At 31.6% G+C, this 14,610-nt stretch overlaps 1 protein-coding gene across 1 annotated transcript; it reads right to left on the reverse strand.

The window, feature by feature from the left end:
- Positions 1–761: 761 nt before the first annotated feature.
- On the reverse strand, positions 762–14,271 carry LOC126777990 (adapter molecule Crk). The gene is made up of 7 exons (XM_050501362.1): positions 13,795–14,271; positions 10,204–10,326; positions 9,249–9,501; positions 6,335–6,463; positions 5,942–6,052; positions 4,564–4,659; positions 762–4,083 (listed from the first exon to the last, which is right to left on the reverse strand). The coding sequence occupies exons 1-7, from the start codon at positions 13,842–13,844 to the stop codon at positions 3,979–3,981; spliced, it is 867 nt and encodes a 288-aa protein (XP_050357319.1). The 5' UTR covers positions 13,845–14,271; the 3' UTR covers positions 762–3,978.
- Between the last annotated feature and the right edge of the window lie 339 nt (positions 14,272–14,610).

Raw genomic sequence — 14,610 nt, forward strand, 5'->3', positions numbered from 1 at the left:
TAACTGTACACCGTTTTGTTGCTAGTTGATAAAACAAAAAATTAAATTGTAAACACATTTTCTTTTATTTGTTGTAATAAAAATTGGAATAAACGGGTAATATTAATTTTGAAATAGTGATTTATATAGTAGTTTTAATACGATAATGATAATCATGAAGGATAAGTAATATTTTAATCCCGCTTACCAATAATAAGCACCTATATAACTCTTTTTTAAAGAGTTTTTATTTTATTTTAGGAAGTAGTATTTTTTATTGACTAAAAACCTACTAATTTATGAATTAGAATACGAATTATCTACTCTCTTAAATTCATACGGCTAATTTCAATAGTTTTTAATGGTGATGATGAAATATCATTGAATCAATTTTTTCCTTTATTCAAGAACATGAAATTGACACTTGGCACATTAATAGTTTAAATTTAACGCTGTAGCTATTTCTATAATAAAATTATATGCTAAAACCTGTTTTTTTTCAGATAGGCATTAAAAAATAAAACGATTTCCTTATTTAGTATAGATTTAATAAAATAATAAGGGTTATGGATCATTGCTGTTTTGTTTAATTATTAAAATTTGATAAAAATCAAAATCTGCCGAACCTCTCTTGACTATTCATCTTAGGTCAGTGGTGTTTTCTTTTCCGAAACGATCGTGGTAGTTTTTTATGTTGAATGAATGATGAATCGGTTTAAAAAAATGACGGGTCCATTATAACAATTTCTTTTCTTAGGGTATATAATAATAAAAAAGGCTCATGTACTTCATCCTAAATTTTATTATTACTAAAATGTTACACATAACATTATAAAAAAATTTGACAAATTTTTCGATTTACGCGACTTAAAAAGTTTACATACATACATTATACGATTCGTAATCTCAAAATATAGTGATTTTATACAATGAATAACATTTGGTATTTATCTATCCCCCACTTCATGAGAAGCATTTTTTTAATCAATACTTTTACTGGCCAAGAGAAAAGACATTTTTCATGCAAGAAAAAAATGTATATTATTTGGTATTAGTAAAAAAATGGTAATTAAAAAAATGCTATATATTTTTTTTAACTTAAAATTAAATGTCATTAAACTTGTCCAGTTGAGATAATACTAATCTAAATACTTTTTTGCACCAGCAATTATTATAAAAATATTGACTATAATAATTTGGAAGAATTACTTTATAGTTTCTTCGTATTCGTCTTAAAGGCGAAATGTTAAAACAGCGTAAATTTTTTTGTGGTATTTTAGTATTTTAAATACACTTAAAATATTTAAGGATTTTTTTAAAAGATTATTGTAATAAAAAAAGTTGTGCTTTGTACAATTTGATGCCTTTACTTTTTATTGAAAATATGTAATATAACTATAAATTAATGAAGTATTTAAAAATGCAATTTTAGAAAATTGGCGCGATACACATAAATTTCTTTATCACCTAAACTCGGGTTCATTTACATAATATATAATCTTATATATATTTATATGAATGATCTGAACATTGTATTTGCAACTACCCCTAAGTTATAATACCGATTAACGGTTGTATATCGTTAAATTAAATATATTTTTACATAAAAAAAAAACGAATTCGAGATATGAAAAATTACAATAACATTGAAATTATTCAATTGTCCTCGAATTTTAAAAAGAAAGTTCAGCTCTTAACTCGATTTGATCTTTTGACATTTTTACTATTATTTGTATATATTTTTCAAAATTTAAATTTAAATTTCGAATATGTCACTGCGAACAAAATATATAATAATTTTTTTTTTTTAAATGAAGGACAATTGATCAAAGAATTGAATATTAAGTTATATAACATTATGAAAACAGAAAAAAATCTAACAAAAGTTACGATTATGTGTACTGCGCAAGTGTTGATTTTCTATATATTAGAATATTGAATTTTCTATATATTGAAGATCTGCACATCTCAAGCTTTTAGTGTATTCGTTGGTGATAAATAAGAAGCGAATGTTAGCTGAATGTTACGGAGCTGATACTAAGTATCTATGTACTTCTTTTCACCTCTAATGGTTGGTGACCAGAAGCATTTTCACATTTGGGCCATAAATCAAATTTAAATCACGAATGTCAATAACATATTTTCTCAATAATTCTTCAATAATTAGTTTGCAGTTATATTTTAGTTAATTTTAAATACAATACGATACATAATGATATTATTATTTGAATTAATTCAGTTAATATTAATTATTTTTATCCGAGTATTATTTAACAATTATATAACAGCATAAATTGTAAAATTGTATAAAGCAGTTATTAACTATTTCGATGTAACCGTCAAATCCTTGATACGGAACAACATTTAGTAATAACGGCTTACTGCAAAAACATTAATTGAATAAAATTATAAGCCTTATCAACACAGATTATGTCACGATGATCTTGCAATAGTAGACAATTTTTTCTACGGCAAACATAAGCACTTTAAAAATCCTTAACTGTCCTTTATCATTGCCAATGCGCCACCAACCTTGGGGACTAAGATGTTATGTCCCTAGTGCCTGTAATAATAATACTGTGCTACTTTTTTCTGTTGTATTAATATTTAATATTTTATAATATTGCAAATGCATTTTTATTTCAAACTTTAGCGAAGGAATTCCTAATATTTTTAGACTCCAGTTGTAAACTTAAAGCTTGTTTTATATTATTATGTCTTAAATTATTTCGTTTCAATTAATTCTTGCAGCTAGCCGATGTTTTATACATTTTAATATTTTTATCGAAATGTTACTTACTATTATAAAACATTATCTTAGGTCTATTGAATTCAGTGTTGCCAACAATTCCAAGTGCTTCATTACGGAAATGTAACAAAACTATAAAAATGCGTGTTAATTAAATTAATATTTAAAAAACAAACTATACAATCAAATTAACGTTATTTCGTGGTATAATATAAAAAGTATAAACTTAATGTAAATGACCCGGCCATAAAATATACATAAACATTTTATTTTGTTTTATATATTTTCTATTAGTCATGAGCAATACATTTTGAAAGTTAAAGCTAAAAAGATATTTAAAAAAGTTTGGTCCTTAGTCTATGGTGTAGTGATAATGTGTACAGATTAATAAAAGCATAGAGAAATAGAAAATTGGTCTTTAGTATTACAGTTATAGAGAATATGTGCAAATTATTTCATAGCTGTATTAAAAATGTTATAGCAGTTTTGTGCGTGTAAAAGTTTCTGAAAGACGTAGCAAATGTTATTGAAGGAAGCTGTAAGGTAACAGGTATACATTGAACTTAGCCCGTATCGGTGGGCACAATTTGTATGGACAATCACACTTCACTACTAACTATGTTATGAATTGATCATTTAATTATATATTAACCGTTGAATATCGTCCATGTTACTTTGCATAATAATGTCTTATGATAATGTTTGGTATGTACTTAATTTTTTTTATATTTATCAACTTTATTTCGATAAATTATAGTTTTGACACAACATACAGTCCATTTTTAATAATTATATTCAAAATGTTGGTTAAATATATTTATATTATTTAATTAAAAACATATACATGAAATTATATATTTTCAATATATAATTATTAGATTAATTAATTGCTTTTGATATTTAGTCATCTTTTGTGTTGCCTTTGCTAATTTCGATAAAAAAAAAAAAAATTTTGAAAATACTCAAGTACATAACACAACCAACCATAGAATCTTCATTATTATTATTTTTAAGTATATATAACATAATTCTGCAGTGAAGTGTGACAATACATTACTGTAATACATAATAAATGTCCTTTATTTATCATGTACAGATTAAAAATATGTAACATTCTCACGAGTCACAAAAAGATCTGTCATATTATACAATAAATGTATTCTTCGATCACTTTTTAACCACTTTTATAATTTATTTTATAAATTACACTTGCAACACGATTAATTAGTGGGTTATATTTGGTCACACGTTTAGCTGGCCACGTCGTCGAGGAACTCCACGTATGTGAAAGGGAAGTGACCGACTTTACCGTTCAGCTCGCCTTCCCATTGGCCGTTTATATTCATTTTTGTTACCTGTAAATAAATAAATAAGTTTATTCATTGTATTTTATATACGAAAAGGCCCACAGACCAATCCTCGAGGGTTCACGTTAGCATATGTAAGCGATCCTGTGACGCCCCCCGTATAGACAGAGGGTACCGCTGGTTTTAATTAATAATTAGCTCTGGCGAGACTCACCTCTCATTGATGTCAATGTTAAATATGTAGAGGATGTACAATGTTCATACATTTATTTTAAGTTGGCAATACTGTTTTGCTTTTGTTCCTGTCAATTACTTTCATGAACAACAGTAGGTACTTGAGCCAATTAAAATTACATGTATTGAATTATATTATGATTAATAACAATATTACCAGTAGTATTTTTACTACTGGTAATATTGTTAAAACGCCACCCAATGGTGTGCAAATTTTTTATACCCTCCTACCCCCTAAAACGCAGCCGATTTCGCAAGATAAAACTAGCACCATATAAAACTAATTCCAGTTACCTTGAGTATATCACCCTCCTGCAGTTTTAGCGCTGTCTTATCATACGCGTTGGGAACCCTCGACTGTCTTACACGGGCCAGCGCTGGAAGCGTCCGCTGTAAAAATAAACAATTATAATTATTTATTTATATTAATTTATTTTTATTTATATTAATATTGAAATATTTTATTATTTTGAACCGGTTGGCGTGGTTGATAGATACATGCCTTTCGCGCCGAAGGTTGTGGGTTCGACTCCCACCCAGGAAAGACATTTGTGTACATGAACATGTCGGTTTGTCATTAGTCTGGTTGTAATTATCTATATAAGCATGTATTTACAAAATAAAAGTAGTATATGTAATATATCAGTTGTCTGTTTTCCATATTACAAGCTCTGCTTAGTTTGGGATCAGATGGCCGTGTGTGAATAATGTCCCAGGATATTATTATTAAAAAAATATATATATTAACACTCTTACTCTCTATTATATTGTGATACTTCACACGTGAGTAAATATATAGATACCCAACGCAATTGGGTCTAGATGTTGCAATATAGAAAAAAAAAAAAATTAAATTTTTGAAGTATTCACATTGCCATAAGTCAAAAACCTTTATTCAATATAGAAGCGTTACATTTATTGATTTCATAATCGGAAATAAACACATCAGACCTGAGAAGAACCGGCAATTCGTGGTCGAATTTGAAACGAGCTATTGATTATTGCATTGTTGTTGGTGTATTCCACCAACCCGCACTGGAGGAGTGCGGTGGAATAAGCTCGAAATCTTCTTCTCAAAAAAGGGAGAGGAGGCCTTTAGCCCAGCAGTGGGACATTCACAGGCTGTTACGGTATTGATTCAATAATCTATCTTTCCAATAATATCCCGTCAATTCAATGTCAAAGTCGTTTATTTGTCTTTTATGCTCTTATATCGGCTATTGAATATAATAAAAAAATATTTCTTAACAGCAAACGATGCAGTATTTAGCCTATTGACTACTCTCAAACACATTAATAATAAATTAATGAGAGAAATTATTATCTTTCAATAAGTTTCTAATGCTTCCTCATTTAAATGTAAATAATTTTTACACATTTAAAACTAACTAGTATATATGTATATTTATTACAAAAAATTACAAAATTTCTGAATTTCCATATTAAGTTTTTTAACAATAAGTATATGAAACCTCCTTTTAAGCACACAATGTCTGTATTAGAAGACTTCATACATATTAGTGTACAGAATAAAAAAAAAAAAATAGAAATAATTTAACTACTCTAATAACTGTAATCATAAACCCTAGTGATTGTTCTCTTAAACATATCCATGAGAGACAAGCCTGGTAGTTAACTCAATTGGTGAGGAGTTTGTGTATTAGTTTAGTACCTGCATGTTAGTTCCTTTCTGCGGTTGCTTATTGTTAGGTGGGCTGGGTGGGTCGCCGAACTGATTTATTGCCTCGTTAGGTGGGTATGGCATACCTGCTGGGTCTAGAAGCTGAAAATCATAAGAAATAGAACAATTATTATATGACGTTACAGTAGCATTTTATACATTTAACATCAAAGCCAAAATGGACCAGTGGATAAAATAGTTGTTTTAAAAGATTGCAAAATTGCGAGATTGTCAAATGTATTTATATCGAGTATGGGATAAATTCTAAAGATAACTCCTTTGCCCAGCTGTAGGTCATTCTATGGACTTCAAATTTAGTTCACATCTCTCTTTTAACATGTATTTACAAGTTTACTAGATCTTATAAACTATGTAACTATATACCCTCTGCACATATGGAACAGGTATGGAGCCAGTTCTGCCCTGAGCATTCCTAGCCGTCCACCACTGCTCTTCATCCCGATTGATTACCATCAGCTTCTCTCCGCGACGGAACGGAAGATCGTCTGCATCCTGTAAACATAAAACATCGTTCTAGTAAAAACAATTTCGATGTCTCCATGATAAGCCACTATCAAGCTGCTCAGGATATATAATTATGGTGCACTAGTATATGCCCTTACAAAAAAAAAGTTGGCCTGTTTTATAATTTCGAGAGGAATAATGAATAAGATGTAAAAAGAGACATTAAATAAAGTCTTAAAATGTTGGTTTTTTTTTTGTCCTAAATAACGAAAAGGATTTATTTTATTATTCCTAATTATCCATAAAGACAATATTAAACTTCCAATTGTATCATTCATAAATATAAAAAAAGCGATAAAAAAGATTGTTAGTAGTCATTATAATCAAAAAGTAATTGTTATTTTTTTAAAAAACGTCTTTGTTGTTTGATGTGAACAACGATAATTTACTGATACACGTATAAAAACGCCAGACTAAACAATTGGCAGTCGATTTTGTATATTGAGATTTTGTAAACAAACATTTTTTATAAAAACAGGCCTTTAGGATTGGAGTTCAACATTCTTACATACTACTTATATACAATATATAAAAATATGCTGTAAATTTATACACACCGTTTGACCGATTACCAAAAATATAATATATGACGAGCCGGTTGGCGTGGTTGGTGGATGCTTGCCTTTCACGCCGAAGGTCGTGGGTTCGATTCCCACCCAGGACAGATATTTGAGTGCATGAACATGCCTGTTTGTTATGAGTCTGGGTGTAATTATCTATATAAGTATGTATTTACAGACGAAAAATAAAGAAAAATAGTATATGTAGTATCAGTTGTCTGGTTTCCATAACACAAGCTCTGTACAAGCTTAATTTGGGATCGGATGGCCATGTGTGAAAAAAGTCCCAGGATATTATTGATATTATTATTATATGCATTTTTTGTAATAGTGAAGTATTTCCTATTCTCCTATATTATCCTATTCATCATCTATCTATTTATTTCCTATATTAGTAATAAAAAAGTCGTTACTTGCCGCTAGATGGCTAGATTTAGAGGTTTAAAGTGCCTTGCGACAGCAAAGGGGAACACTCCTAATAGTTGAGTGTTTTATTTATTGCCAACAAATTAATATTCTCTAACAAAGATAACTATGGAGACATTATTATTATTAGATAGAATTATTTGTATTTTACTTTATCTAAATACATATTATATAAACGTCTATCAAAGATATTACATCTTTGAAAGTATGTGTAATGTTATGTTTTTAGAAAGTTTTAATGTGTTTATCTCGTTCTGTCATTATTGATTTGACATTCGAAAGAAAAAGACACAGCATTGTTTAACTGGTAACTCACTAAGTAAGGCCTATAGTGCTAGAGTATTTAAGAATATACAATCTGGGAAAATTTCCAAAAACATAGCAAGAACATTGAATTATTTATTTAGACTATAACAGGAATCATTTTAGAAATATTTGTCGTACCGTACCGTAACAGCCTGTGAATGTCCCACTGCTGGCCTAAAGGCCTCCTCTCCTCAATTTGAGAAGGTTTGGAGCTTATTCCACCACGCTGCTCTAATGCGGGTTGGTGGAATACACATGTGGAAATACATTGTGGAATACCAACCCGCATTGGAGCAGCGTGGTGGAATAAGTTCCAATACCTTCTCCTCAAAAAGAGGAGAGGAGGCCTTTAGTGCAGCAGTGGGACATTCACAGGCTGTTACGGTACGGGAATACACATGTGGCAGAATTTCAGTGAAATTAGACACATGCAGGTTTTCTAACGATGTTTTCCTTCACTAACACTAATTATAATCACAAATTAAGCACATGAAAATTCAGTGGTGCTTGCCCGGGTTTGAATCCACGATCATCGGTTAAGATTCACGCGTTCTTACCACTGGGCCATCTCGGCTCTCATCTTGGCAGAAATATTTAGCAAACTACTAACTCATCGTTGAAACCTATTTTTAAATAATGCGATTTATGATTTAGTCATCGAAACATCACCGAGTTTAATCGTTAAGGGAATCTATTTCTGTAAAAACATTCGGGATCGCTTCCGCCATGAAAACTGGGACGGTAAGATAGCCGTTGGAAAATATTGGGTCGAGATTTTGGGTCGCTACTCACCTAGTCGCTACTGACTGGAATTACTACATATTATAAAACAAAGCCCATCTGTATGTCTGTCTGTTTGACCGAGATAAGCTCATGAACAACCGAACGGATTTTTTTACGGTTTTCACCGATGAACAGAGCGATTCTTGAGGAAGGTTCAGATGTATAATGCATTATATAATGAATATTTTGTGTGATTAGGCTGAAATATGACGATGATTGTTGAAGATATTGGAAAAAATCGTGCCTACTGGAAGCTTTACTGATATATATGATATGTATTATATGTATAATATAAACGTTTATGTAAACGCTTATTCTACCCGTGTAATGCTGGAACGGATAGCTCGTTAATTCATAAAAAATTGAGTATCCAAAGCATATTGAAGACTTGCATGTTTTGAATAAAACGCTTTCACACGTGTATCCACCAACCTCCATTGGAGAAGGATGGAGGATATGCTCTAAGCCTTCTCTTCAAGAGGAGAGGAGACATTAGGCCAGCAGTGGGACATTTTGTTTTACTTTTGTTTACATTGTAGATTATCAAACATATACTGATATTTTGAAATTGACACTAGAGTTGCCAGATATATTTTTTCAAATTGAAATAAAATGTGGGTTACCAGTTCTCACCCGGAACAATTGAAAACATGTTTATACATACATAATAAAGATTGTTTGTTTAAAGCGATACTCACACTGCCATCAAAATCAAATTTGGCGATCACCACCTCGAGGACGTGGTATAGATGAGGTGGGGCTGTGGGTGCTGCTTGTGCGGTCGCTTGCGGCAGGGGCCGTACTAATGGCGTCGTGTCCAAATAGTGCAGTCTATAGAACGCCAATAGCGCTGGCATGTCCGCGAACAGCTGGTTACCGATCCTAAACCTCGTGGTACCATCAGCTGATATGACGCGGTTGATGATGTAGTGTGATACGCGATCGTCTTCCCTGTAACATTCAAGGATTTTTTTTTTATTATTGTAAATATTATGAGAAAAAGACAGTAAAAAAAATAAAAAAGGTTGCAATAGCTGATATTTTTTATATAAGGATATTATTAATATTTATTGGTGATTAACTCCTGACCGATTTCAATCTTTCTCATAGAGAAAAATCAACTTCCAAGGACATTTTATTGGGCAAAAGCGTGTGCGCAATCACAGGTGCACTATCTTGTTCCTCGCTCTAAATCTAATCTAAATATAATGAGACGGCAATCCGGCAATTACGATGAGAGATCAGACGCAGGACCTGCTGAATTATCAGCTAACCTCTAGACCAACGAGGTATATACATACATATATGTGCATGTATGTATTTTACACATGTATTTTATGCATATCCAAAAGTAACAGACTGTAGAATCCCAGTGCTGGGCTAAGGGCTTCTCTCTTTTTTGACGAGAAAGTTTGGTACTTACTTCACCAAGCTGCTCCAATGCGGGTTGATGATTAACATTATAGATTTCAGTTAAATCTATGAATTGAAGCTGTTTAAATTAACTTCTTATGAACTTTAATAGCTTAATTACAATATTCGTTTAGTAAAATATTTATAGGAATATTACCTTGAAATATTAAAAAAACGCAATAGGCAGAATAGAATAACATCCTGAACTTATAATTTAAAAAAAATAAGCGTTAAGCATACCTGACACACAAAACATAATCTCCATGAATAGTTTTGGAATCCCTGACGAGGAAGACTCCGCTTTCAGTCTCATTGAGTAGTAGCTTTGTTGCCTCCGCACGAGACAGCCCGCCAAAGTACCAGCTGAAAGGTTTTTTGAATATTATTGTACTGTTTTGTAAACGGTACTATCGTCCCAGATAAATACAATATACTTCTATAGAAAATAATTACTCATACAATTAACGATTCTGTAAAAGGAATATAATTTTTTTAAACATAAATTATTGCCTATATAGTTTTCCTTAATTCCTTTAGTCATAAAACATCCCCCCCACTAACCGTGACGTCAATTCAACCAAATAAGGAGTCCAGTCATATCATAGAGGTCAATAATTATTAATAACGCCAATGAACTAAAAGTATTTTGTATGACAGTAAAAAAATGTTTACGAGAAAGTACGGAAAATATTATATATATATATATATATATATATATATATATATATATATATAATATATATATATATATATATATATATATATATATCCGTATCATATATATATATATATATATGATACGGTCGTCCGCTAAGTTATCTTTAGTCCAGAATCATATCCTGCTTTGACGAACATTGAAAACTTGGTCGGTTGGGTCATTTCTTTCATTAAATAATCTCGTCGCGCGCGCCAATCAATCTGCATCGTACCGCGTCGTACTTGCAACTAGCTGATCCGCGCGGTTTCACCCATCTTAAGGGATACTGGTCCGCCCTCGTGGGCCGTAGCTCAACAGACTAACAATCAAAGTAAACACAAAATTTCTGTGTCTAGAAAGTTGTTCTGAATGTTCCAAACATTGGTTTCTTTTTTAATGTGAGTAACCGTTAAGAAACGTTTACCCGAAATTATCATAATTTAAGGGGATGCTAAAAATCTCTGTGTCTATACCAATCCTTACAGTAACAGCAACAGCCTGTTAATGCCCCACTGCTGGGCTAAGGCCTACTCTACCTTTTGATGAGAAGGTTGGAGCTACCAATCCTTATTAGTATTATAAATGCGAAAGTAAATTGGTTTTTTACGCTTTCTCGTCTTAACTATTGACCGATCAGTAAAACTTTGCATACATCTTGTCAGGAGTAACTCCAGCCCTCTAACGAGCGGGCGAAGCTGGGGGCGGAAAATATTAATAATTTATATAACAATCTGTATACATCTTACTACTAAGCAGACGCTTGAGAAGGTTAAGGCTTATTCCACGACGCTAATGCAATGCGTATTGTGGTTTTCTCAGGTTGCTTCACCACCGAGCACGAGTTGAATTATAAACACATAGGCACGTATCAACTCAGTGGCGCCTGCCCGAGTTTGAACAGGCGATCTTCGGTTACGTATTAATTTTCAATTGGTATACAGTTTTTTTTTTTGGTCTGTTTATGCTGTTGGCATTTAAAGCCTCGACAGCGTAACTGGGCAGCTGGGCCAGTACTCAAGTTGGTAGGTCATCTTCGCCTTACAAGGGCATTGTAAGAAGAGAAAAACGCATTTACCCTTCTCATACTCATTACACCATCAATGTGCCAACTGAGCAAAATGAGAAGTTATATCCCTTGTGCTTTCAATTACACGGGCTCACACATCCTTCAATTCGAAAGACAGCAATATAATAGATTGCTTTTTAGTTAGAGGTAGAATAACAAGTGAGCGGGTGGTACTCACCCAGATAGAACCACCCACCCCGTAGATCTGCTACTGGTAATGTTTGAATATGTTATTAAACCTAAAAGTCCATGATATTTATTGGCATTATTTATGACTGTTTATTTAAGCTTGCTGTTAACCTGTCTCAGCAAACTAGAGCAGCCATAACACTTTACAGTGCACTGTTTTTGACATAAATACACTAAAATGAATTAGGCTTGCTATTCAAATTCATTCAAGTGAGACAAAACTATATTTTAGACTATTCTTTATAAATATTACTATAATAATAATAATGTCCGCCAGACCGATTTTGACCACGATGGCCAATCTGAAGAGAGATTAGCCAACTGCGCAGGAGTTATTATAGTATACTGTCTCTTCCATCACTCTCATAATCCAATGGGACGGCAATCCAATACGACCGGAAAGAGTTCAGGTGCAGGACCAACATCTTTACGTGCTTTCCAAGGCATGGGGGTGTACACATTCCCAACTTTCAGACTCCGGGCTGCTACTGAGTATATTTTGTCAGAAAAACCCAGTAACTTTTTATTAGCCCGACCTGGGACTTAAACCCATCCGGGTCGGCGGCCTTACATCAAGCCACTAGACCAGTGAAGCAGTCTTTATATATATATAGGCAGGTAAAAGGTACATTACAACTTTAATCAGTAATTGTAGTTATATAAATTATGAAAAATAAAAACTGATGGTGGTATGGTATGAAAAAAATAATTAGATTGTTAAATCCTATAGGATATCTTATTGTAACATAATGTACACATGAATTTTAAAAATAAGATACAATATGGTCAACATAATCAAGAAATCCCATGTAGATATTTCATCAATTTCGATGCAAGTTTTTGAAACGTTTACAAGATTTATACTAATATATCCTTTACCGTATTATGATTAAGGTTCAAACTAATTATTTATAATTTTCCTGATAATCCATTTATACAAATTATTTTCGACTTTTTAATACTAACTTAATAGAAAAATATTATTAAATTTATGTATTTCTCTAAACGAGGAAGGCAAGGAATATATAATAAAAAGAAAGTAAGGTAATTTGACTGAACTGAATCTCTTTCTCTTTTACATTTGTTCAAAGGACAGTAAACCTTTTAATTAGGTCATAGATTATACAACAAGGGTTGATAGGTGTCTTCCTTTAGCTAGGCATTGTTGGCTTTTGCAAGACATATTGCCTGATAATATTACACATAGTGTAACAAAATCTCATGCAGCACTTGTAGAATGACAGAGGCAATTCTGAATATTAAAGTTATGTCTAGCAATAAAATCATTATTAATCTGTGCCATGTTCGCACAACTGAAAACCATTAAACTAAGAGTTAAAATTATAACAAATATCCTTTATTTAGGAGAAATTATGTGGCCTACGTGCACCCCCAATTTTTGCTCTTTACTGCCTGCAATATGAGCAACTGAATATGCAATATTACACATACATATTGTAATATACAATCTATTCCTTGAATTAATTATTATAACTTCCCTTGTATGTGTTATTTAATTTTATAGCAATCAAAAATATAACCAGTTCTTTGCTATGTATATAAATATATAGTAACAATTTAGTTATTCAAATATTTGAGATAAAATTTTCTTTATGTTTACATATTTGGGGTTTTGTTGTCATATTGAATTTTTACTTAAATATATTTCAAAAATATGTTTCGATTTTTATGTAATAAATATAAAAGAATATTATATATAGCTGTTATAAATACTACTTTACTTGTACTTTCTATGCCAGATTATTATATTATAAGTATGTGGTATTTGTATAAAATAATCCATAAATATTAGATAAACATATTTATGTACTATGGTTCAATTGTTCTTATAAGATAACAAATGGCATTCCATATTTACCTGGTCATGTCATTCTGGTCAAACGATACCCCGATCGTAGGGTTCGCCATCCCGCCGTTTTATCACACGATACTAATCACGATACACCATCACGAAAACACCGGAAGTAAAGTTAAGTTCATTACACTGTCGATATCACCGATTGCGGACTCATACATTCAATTTACAATAACCGACAAAGTTCCCTTAAATTCCTCCCACAATCAAACAACACTCCAGCGGCCGCTACTTGGAGTAATTGCAATTTGTTGACATGTATCCTTTGGTAATGTTGTTCACCAAGTTATATTCACATCGAAACACATGTTTTTACAATCGTTGTGCACTGATACCGAGTGACTACACACACACACACCTTTCTAACTAACTTTTGACTTCGATACGCGAAATAAATCTATAATTAGATCATATTATAAATAATGTTCCACGGGTCACACACGCGAAGTTTTAGACTATAGGGCGTAGACAAAATATGTGTTTTTTTATTTTGACGCATAATATTATCCTAATGGGATTTGTTTGTGGTCATTAAAAATCTATGGATTCCGAAAGTAACAATAAGCTTCTGAAAATTTATTTAGTTATTTGGTTAAATACAATTTCGCAAATAATTGTTTCAAATACCATCGGTGTACCGGTAAGATATATTTATCGTCCTTGAAAATAAATAAATGTTTTTGGTTTACTTTAATAAAAGTGTACTCATTGATATAACCGATAATTAAGAACAAAAAAATATATATGTCATTACTTATTTTATTCTTAAAAATTGTTACCTGAAAGCATACAGGGTTAAAATTATTGTCATATACTTAT

This window comes from Nymphalis io, chromosome 24, assembly GCF_905147045.1.
Source record: "Nymphalis io chromosome 24, ilAglIoxx1.1, whole genome shotgun sequence".
Lineage (NCBI taxonomy): Eukaryota > Metazoa > Arthropoda > Insecta > Lepidoptera > Nymphalidae > Nymphalis > Nymphalis io.